The 10,040-nt window shown below is 41.5% G+C and overlaps 1 protein-coding gene across 2 annotated transcripts in view; it reads right to left on the bottom strand.

Annotated features, from left to right (window-relative positions):
• LOC117562194 (storkhead-box protein 2-like) overlaps nt 1–10,040 on the bottom strand; it is a 100,382-nt gene that overhangs the window by 7,879 nt on the left and 82,463 nt on the right. For both annotated transcript variants that reach the window (XM_034240033.1, XM_034240034.1), the window contains exon 2: nt 8,549–8,701. In XM_034240033.1, coding sequence (XP_034095924.1) covers nt 8,549–8,701 — 153 coding nt within the window. The remainder of the gene's footprint in view (nt 1–8,548; nt 8,702–10,040) is intronic.

Genomic DNA, 10,040 nt, shown 5'->3' with positions numbered 1-10,040 from the left:
CTTTCTCTTTCCTCCAATAACCTTCCTCTCCCTTTGTCTCTCTTCTCAGTAGCTCCTACTCTCTTCCCCTGTCAGTCCCGAGGTATTACTGCCAGTTACATCATAGCAGCCTTTCAGCCCGGCAGAGTGATGCAACGCGGGACAGACAGACAGACTGCACCCTGCTCCTCCGTCCCCTTCCTCTCCATCTTGTACATGAGAAGCCTGAGCAGAAGAAAAGGAAGTGGAAGCAGGCTGTGTGTACTGGAGTTAGAACGGGCTAACCTTTACATGCCAACACTCACACAATAACACGTCAAAACATATGGTATTATAGAGATCCCTCTCTGGCATCAGGGGACCACCACTCATCGCCTTTTAAAGAGGAGACTGAGTTGAAAGTGAACGTTTTTTTAGGGTTCTAAGTCCAGACTGGTTAGTAGTAGTACACTACAAAACATTGTTATTTTATCTGCCTTTAAAACTGACAGTGAGTTCACCCAAAGATGTTGCTAAGTCTTAAATGCCCTTAAGTACAATGGTTCAAGGTGGAGGAGGGAAGTAGGTGATGGATGTATATGATGAAAGAGAAAAAGAAAGAGCGGCATGCTTTGATGGAGCGATGGAATTACAACTTTTGTGTCAAAAGGGCCGAAAAAATGATTTTCCATTGGGAAATAGATGTCTGTAAATCAGAGTATCTTCCCAGTATGAACACTTTAGTAGCCCTTATTTACTCATTTGGGCCAGAAAGATGCACTCATTAGAATCAGAGTTCCTTTATTTGTATTTATAAAATGTCAATCTCATTCGCTCTATTCATTCCCCTGACTTAAAAAACCCTAATGATAACAAATGCTTTAACTTTACAAATAGTCTCCTATTCCTCCATTTGAGATGATGACATGATAGTATGTATGCATTCTTATTTCCTACAGAAAACAATGTTGATGTTATATGTCAGTTTATAGGTTCCAGCTTCTACCCTTTTCAAAAAAGAACAATAATTGAACATGTTGTAATGTTATTTACTCTACTTCATAGCCTCTGACGTCAACAACCACATTAGCTCTCCTGCTAAAGCCTCTTTTTGATATCATTTACCAAAACAAACAATAGTATTTTAGTGCACCAAGAAAATATTCAATGGGGGAAATGTAGTTAGCAGGCTGAACAATACACTGCACATAACGTTGGTCAGTTTATCTCACAACACAGAAGCTGCTCATCCACGAATGAACAATGCGTCTTACATGACAAGACTTTATTTCTGATTAAATTCATAAAAAATAAGTGTATTCACTCATCAAAGACACTGATAAAGCAAAGAGCACAGATTTGATAAATGCATGGACATACTGACTGACAGCAAATTGAGGTTTGTCAACCAGTAACGTTACACATTTGACTTGAGTTTTTATGTGTTCAAAAGAAGGCTGTTAAATATAGAATGAGTACTTTTACTTTTGGTACTTTAACTATATTTTGATTCTTATACTTTTACTTGAGTACAATTTGTATTGCAGGAGAAGTAAGTAAAAACCTGTAACAAGAGTATTCCTACACTCTGGTACTTCTACTTTTACTCAAGTACAAGATCTGAGTATTGCTCCCATCTCTGCAAGACACAAGAGCCACTGAAAACGTATTTGGGATGGTTTCCCCCATCCATTGACACTGACAATGATCCACCACCATCCTATTGATATGAAATCCTGTTCGACTAATTATCCAATAAGAATGGATCACCTCTTGTAGGTATGTTTGTTCTCTAATAATATCATATCAGTGAGCTCCAAAGCTTTCTTTGCCCTTCCCTACTAAAGTAATCTATCCTCTCTTAAAACTACTACTACTACTGTAACTGTAGACCAGGGGTGCCCAACCTTTTTTGAACCGAGAGCTACTTTTAAAGTTGCCAGTCTGCCGAGATCTACCAGTCCAAATAGAGAGGCGTAGCCATTACTGACAGCCTACTACTACCAGGTAAATACACACTTCTACTTGTATAAAACTGACCTTTGTACGATTAATACCTCATAAAATACTGCAGATCCTTTATCTTACCTCTTTCTAATCTACACACGTACAAGTATTTAACTGAAGTTACACAACAGTGTTGTTGATACAGAGTTGGAGTTTATTCACACGTCACTACAGTGGGTAATGTTTTCAAGAAACATTGAACAGTGCTGCCACATATGACACAGGGGAAAAGAAAAGACTCTGAACCCTTTCTTTGCCATTATATAAAAATAGTGTTGCTACAAAAGTATAAATTAGGCTTACTAATAAGACAACTCAGATCTGAAGCTACACAGGAATCTGCTGCAACAGTGCAATAAAAAAGACAAAATTAATAGAATCAAACCCTTTTTTTGTTGCATTTTAGTAGATTATAAAAATAAATGGCTTTAAAATAGGATGCAAGCAACACTAGTTTCTTAACCTGAATTGATAATAGACTATAATCAATTTAAGTTTGCATTCTTATACCATTTTGTACAATAATTATAATGAATAAGTTCAAACTTACAGCTGATTAATAACGGTATCTAACTTGAGTTTTTATTATATCAAAAACCTGTTGAAATGCTACTGTTATTTTTACTGTCCCCCAAAAGCGCGTCGCAGCCTCCAGGAATGCTTCTTTCACAACTTCGCCGTCTTTGAAAGACTTCATGTGTTTCACAAGAACGTGACTGACATGATAAGATGCTCTGGTAGCAGCCTTGCTCTTGTTGTTGGGCCTGGTGGAAATGGACTGCTGTGCATTTAGCTGTGCTCTCAGGCCCCTCCCCTTTTGGAGCGTAGGGCAGAATTAGGAGGGAATTCCGTCTCGTAGCGTTTGTGCACTGTTTTGAAATGCCGCTCCTAAATTACTCTTCTTCGATAAGGCCACGCTCGCATTGCAGATGAGACAGATGGACTTTGAATTGGAATAGATACAAAAATAATCATCCTCCCACTCGGAGTGAACGTTATATATTTTGGGCTTTTTTGCTTCTGCCATAATTGCGGTCTTGTGTGTGTGCGGACTGTCACTCCTGTTGACACGGACAACGTCAGCAAACTAGTGCCCACTGCCCAGCAGCCACGCCCCCACACATGGGGTCACGCCGGCCAATCACAAAGCTTTGATGCGTTCAAGTGCATTATTCTGGCACAGGAAGATTATGTCATAGGACATTAACGATAAAACCGAATATTGTTGTTCTATTTTTAGACACATCTCGCGATCGACTGGGAATCTCCCCGCGATCGACTGGTTGGGCACCCCTGCCATAGGCTATAATGCTAATTAATGCAACGTATGCTAATTGTGCAAATTGTCCAACATATGCAGGTTGTCATCCAGCAGTTTCTATGTGCTGGAGACCCGTACTATACATTTCTAACATAACACTTTGGGGTACTCAACATTTCCGGGTTCACTATAGGGCTCTATGAGCTGGAAACTAGACTATAAACTTGAACTTTAATTTCTATTTAGGAGGACTAGTAAAAGTAGATTCTTCTAGATACACCGTCCAGTCTCTGTGAGCATCCACATCCGGCAGCCTCCTCAGGACAACAGAACTTCATGAGACTGCTCACCCTACACCCGTAACAACATGTAGTCCTGAATGTACAGACATGAGACTGTAATCAAAATCAAACTGTCACTTAAAGTAACAAAGAATGGCCAAGTTGTTGTTCAAATTGGGATAGGTGGTAAATACAGTAGGAGATGATGGACTGAAGCGTGAGGCTGACTGTGTGTAGGGGATATAAAGCTGGGGGGAACAGGTATGCTTTATTCACAGTCTGAGGAGACCACTGAGCACAGACTGACACATTAAAAACGAATTGATAGATTACATAGCAGCTGGGCAGACAGCTGTGTGTGTTTGTTTCCTATCATTACATCATACAAATGCGGTTTCCTTGGTGAAATAAGACAGATGAGTTCTCTAAAAAGGGAAACCCATGTAATAGAGATAAGATCAGCCATGGAACATTACTATTAACTGTCTGATCAATATTTGATTTGATCAATATGTTGATTGACAAATTACAAGCAACAATTATTAGGATTGGTTTATTGTATAACATATGCGTTCTCTTCTCAGGAGCTAGCTTTAAAATAATGTTGCTGCTTTTCACACATGTGTTAACTGAATATATTTGGGTTATTGGTCAAACAAAACAAGTTTTGGAGACTGTAGTAGACTTTTTCTTAATTATCTGACTACACTGAGGTCCAGGCACATTTAACTCGGAAATACTCACTACACTGAGGTCCAGGCACATGTCACTCAGAAATACTCACTACACTGAGGTCCAGGCACATGTCACTCAGAAATACTCACTACACTGAGGTCCAGGCACATGTCACTCAGAAATACTCACTACACTGAGGTCCAGGCACATGTCATTCAAAGCAACACTCACTACACTGAGGTCCAGGCACATGTCACTCAAAGCAACACTCACTACACTGAGGTCCAGGCACATGTCACTCAAAGCAACACTCACTACACTTACGGCCCGTCCACACAGCAGCTTTTGGCGATTTGTCCACCGCTTCCAGCGCGTCTCCGCCCATTGACTTTGAATGGGGATGACGTCACTTTCCCTCGCTTGTCGCCGAACTGCATTGTGGGGGGGCGAGGCGAAGATTTCCAGGATTTCCAGGATTCCAAAGTTGAACATTGTTCAACTTTTGAGGCTGAGCTGGAAGCGACAGCCAATCAGATCCGTTTATGCAAATCTGACAGTTCAAGCGCTAGCCAATCAAACCGCGTGCAAGCTGGGAGAACGAGACCCGCAGTTCATTTCTATATTCCACAAAAATGGAGGAGAAGTTAGTTATTGCGGTAGCAAATCACCCGGTTCTTTATGACCAGTCCCTATTTACTTACCGGGATACAAACCGGAGGAACCAGGCATGGAGGGAGGTGGCAGAGACAGTGGGGGAAACTGGTAGGTTTTCGCTCGTTTGGGGATTTTATATCCAGTTTACTTCGTTGCTAGTTTACTTCGTTGCTAGCAAGCATAGACAGTATCATTAGCCAACATGGAATGTAGCATAAAATAGCACCATAAACATTAATCTCATAAATGTTCAAAATGTTAAAAAAAATAAATGTTCATCATAGCCCTTCCTATTTGACAATAGTGTAGAAGAACCGGGTTTTTTTGCTTTGTATGTCGGGGGCGGGATATTCATGTGATATTCATGTGATTGGTTGTTGGTCGCGAAATCCCCAAGCTGTCAGACACGCCCAGCTCCAGGATTTTCAAGATTTGGTCAAAGCTGCTGTGTGGACACACCGTGAGGTCCAGGCACATTTCACTCAAAGCAACACTCACTACACTGAGGTCCAGGCACATTTCACTCAAAGCAACACTCACTACACTGAGGTCCAGGCACATTTCACTCAAAGCAACACTCACTACACTGAGGTCCAGGCACATTTCATTCAAAGCAACACTCACTACACTGAGGTCCAGGCACATTTCACTCAAAGCAACACTCACTACACTGAGGTCCAGGCACATGTCACTCAAAGCAACACTCACTACACTGAGGTCCAGGCACATTTCACTCAAAGCAACACTCACTACACTGAGGTCCAGGCACATTTCATTCAAAGCAACACTCACTACACTGCGGTCCAGGCACATGTCACTCAAAGCAACACTCACTACACTGAGGTCCAGGCACATGTCACTCAAAGCAACACTCACTACACTGAGGTCCAGGCACATTTCACTCAAAGCAACACTCACTACACTGAGGTCCAGGCACATGTCACTCAAAGCAACACTCACTACACTGAGGTCCAGGCACATTTCATTCAAAGCAACACTCACTACACTGAGGTCCAGGCACATTTAACTCGGAAATACTCACTACACTGAGGTCCAGGCACATGTCACTCAGAAATACTCACTACACTGAGGTCCAGGCACATTTCATTCAAAGCAACACTCACTACACTGAGGTCCAGGCACATTTCATTCAAAGCAACACTCACTACACTGAGGTCCAGGCACATGTCACTCAAAGCAACACTCACTACACTGAGGTCCAGGCACATTTCACTCAAAGCAACACTCACTACACTGAGGTCCAGGCACATGTCACTCAAAGCAACACTCACTACACTGAGGTCCAGGCACATTTCACTCAAAGCAACACTCACTACACTGAGGTCCAGGCACATTTCACTCAAAGCAACACTCACTACACTGAGGTCCAGGCACATTTCACTCAAAGCAACACTCACTACACTGAGGTCCAGGCACATTTCACTCAAAGCAACACTCACTACACTGAGGTCCAGGCACATGTCACTCAAAGCAACACTCACTACACTGAGGTCCAGGCACATTTCATTCAAAGCAACACTCACTACACTGAGGTCCAGGCACATGTCACTCAAAGCAACACTCACTACACTGAGGTCCAGGCACATGTCACTCAAAGCAACACTCACTACACTGAGGTCCAGGCACATTTCACTCAGAAATACTCACACAGTTTAGCTTCTGTTCACATATGCTTCATCGGAATAAACTGAAAGCTTTAGAATAGAAATAATAAGCTGGGCTTTTGCTTTTTGGACCCCTCCACATTTGTACTCAGGGCTCTCACGGCTTAGATCTCATTTTATTGGTTGAAGACTAGTCAAATATTTGTGGCTGACACCATGGTCCCTTTGTTAAAGTGGTAGGGTTACCATCACTGCATTAAGCAGAACATTCTTTGTGCACACTATTTTCAGAACAATTTACCAAATGATCCAAATGCTAAGGGGTGGGTCTATTTCCAATAGTGGTGGGGACATGTCCCCAGCGTCCACAGTATAAATGACGCCTATGGCTGACACAGTACTGTAGTCCTGAAAGTCCAATTCAATATCAGGGTAAAAACACTAAGATTCCATCCTCCACATTCACTGATGCTCATCCATGCTGCCTTTGGTACACACCACATACTATGTATATATATATATAGATAGGTACTTTAGAACTCCTCCGCCTACAGTAAGGAGAACTGAGAACTGCCACACCACCACTATGTGCAATATCTTTATCATCATTACAAAAAACGATCTGCTTTGCAATATTCTGTGCAACAATAATACCGTGTATTATGTATCTGCCACTAGGGTTGATGTTCTGTTCCATACCCCCATGGATGTATAATAAGAACTGGATACAGCGTGGGAGGCGGGGCCTCATTCATTCCTATGAGAGCTGCTCATTAGCGCATGATGATCAAATGGCCCAACTTTTGAGAGAGTGAAACGTCACAGATTACCCAGCATGCCTGAGAAGTACCCGTATGTGCACTCATAGAGCATGCGCAACTTTAACCAAAATGCTCGTTCACATCAAGCACGTCAATTTGCGTACACGTAACAGCACCGCGCGTTCATGACAGCATGGTAATGGTTTGTTATTATGATGGATTTGATATGAACGAGGCGGCAGTTAGCAGCTAGCGGCTAGCTAGTAATTATGCTAATGTACACATTAATCGTTATGTACTTATATTACGCTGTAACAGGATCTAGTGATATCCAACAGAGCTTCATTTAGCATGAAAGAATTATTGCACTGTATATATATATATATATATATATATATATATATATACAGTGCAATAAGCTTCTTAGTGCAATAATAAGCTACAGGGACGTTAATCTAACGTCGGTAATATTAACTTTATTTAATACAACATTTACGATACAAGATTTAATCATACAGCCCATGTAGTATAATATTTTACAAATGATGAATTACAGCAAACATGTGCAATATATCCATTATTACAGCTCCGTGGGCTAGCAGTAAGGCGATATGGTCCGTTCTTATTGTGCATCCATGGGTAAAGATAAACGCATGTAGTACTGAACACCTAACATGAACGTGCCGGGCGGTGCGGTCCCGTGGGTTAGATGCGCGTTCATAATGCAGAGGGAAATAACTCTCAGAATAACGTTATTAGCACATTTTACAACTTGAGGACCGAATGTTTTTAATAAGGGCTATACAAACGTTCATACTGGGTAGTTTATTTAGTTTAAAAAAAATTATCCAACGAGTTACAGACCACTCTTTCCCAATGTAAGTCAATGGGAAAAAGTGTTTCCGGGCCTGGCAACCAAACGGAAGTGTAGTACCGCCGTTTAACCAGCACGGATATTTTCATCTGAGTCCGGCACACTTCCTGGGGGCTTGCATACCCCTCCCCACTGTACAGTATCTTACAGTCTTTACTTGTCCATCTTTGTTTCTTGAAGTTTGTTGTTTAATTTTCTCTTTTTACTGCACTGATAGTGTACAGTTTTATTATTATTATTATTATTGTTACTATTAGTCCTATGTTTATTGTAGTGAATCTTTTATAAATCTGGCACAATCATTTCCTTTGGGATAATAAAGAATATCAAAATGTAATTGCTTACACGTTTATGACAAACAGTTTTGTCTGGAGCCTACAGGTGAGCATCAGTACACAGGCTTATGGAGGGTGTTAGCTTTTGTCAGATGTTGGTGTGTGAGCTGGCGTTACCTGGGAAACATGTCTGCAGGTGTTCGGTGAGGGCCTCCTGAGTGACAGCCTTGTGAGCAGAGTTCATAGCAGAGATAGCCAATAGCAACACTTCTCCCAGAGGGATGAACTGGGATTGGCTGATGGGGGACATACTGATGGGTGACACATCACCTGTGAAAAGACAGAAATCAGTCACTTAGAGGATACAGGATACAAATGTTCTCCAACCAGGTCCTGTATCCTGACATATGGACACCATGCAGTCGAATGCCTCATGTCTACTTCTCTAAAAACGTCTAGAATCAAACCCCTGGCTGTCCTGGGATCTGTCCTGCAACTCATTCTTTATTTTCTCTTGCCTCATTTGCTGTCACCTCTCTGCCTACCTAATAAAGACATTAAATGTAATGTATGAACATTTCTAACCCTACCTGGTAAAAAATGAAGGTTTAATAAAAGAGAGACCCTCATCTTTACCTAAAATAAACCAACAGACTCAAATAATAATAATAAACGTCATATAATTTAAAGCTAACCACTACGTGTCTTCAAAGTGAACCATATGCCACTTAAAGGTCTCCTAATATGCTATTTTTAGGCATATATTATGGGTCTCAGATATATACAAATATACAAAAAACATGTATATGATGTGTTTTGCTCAAAATACCAAACAGATCATGAAGAGAGAGGGTTTTGTTTTCTGACACTTAGTGAGTTCCCTGACACACCGGGGACACATATTTATGTATAAAAGACATCAAAAAGTGCATTTTGCATGATAGGTCCCCTTTAACACAGACGACCGCCCCATGCAGGGGAACTTGTGTTCTGGATTGAACTGTGACAGATTCACTACAGAATCTCTGTGTTGTTCAATATCTTTCATTAAAGCAGTCTCTCATACTCTGTGACTTCCCACCCTGTCTCAAGGTTCACGGATTTCCTAAAACAGCTGGTCAACGTAGTTGAGCATCTTTCTGGCAGCAGGCCAGTGTATGTGGGATTGAGTCAAATACAAATCTGTGTGCTGAAGGAACATGTCTAACAGTGTGATGTGTTTTCAGAGAATGTGAGCCGGACCCCCTCCACCCTGCTCTCCTGGGCTCGGCACAGCAGAAGCCCGATGCCCCTCATACTAGGACACGGGGGCTCAGCTTTTCATGGGGGGTTCAAGAAAGGAAGGTTGGGAACCAGTTCTGAGATGCATGTTAACGTGATTATTCTGACAATGTCCTCCAATGCAGCTATAAAGTGCACTACAAAGACTTTCCGCAAAAAGCCCCCACACATAAACAGACTTGCACCTTTTTTTATAGAAAGATATGTTACACATTATTACTAGGGCCGGGACTTTAACGCGTTAATTAAGATTAATTAATTACACAAAAATTAACGCGTTAAAAAAATTAACGCATTTTAATCGCACTTATTTTTGCACCGCGGAACGTTTCTCACTGGATGAGTTTCAGGCGTACCGATTATACTGGAGCACCAACTAACGTTCATG

The sequence above is a fragment of the Gymnodraco acuticeps genome, unplaced genomic scaffold (assembly GCF_902827175.1).
Source record: "Gymnodraco acuticeps unplaced genomic scaffold, fGymAcu1.1, whole genome shotgun sequence".
NCBI classification, from domain to species: domain Eukaryota; kingdom Metazoa; phylum Chordata; class Actinopteri; order Perciformes; family Bathydraconidae; genus Gymnodraco; species Gymnodraco acuticeps.
The sequence above is the reverse complement of the archived record's forward strand: the minus strand, read 5'-3'. Positions and strand labels throughout refer to the sequence as shown.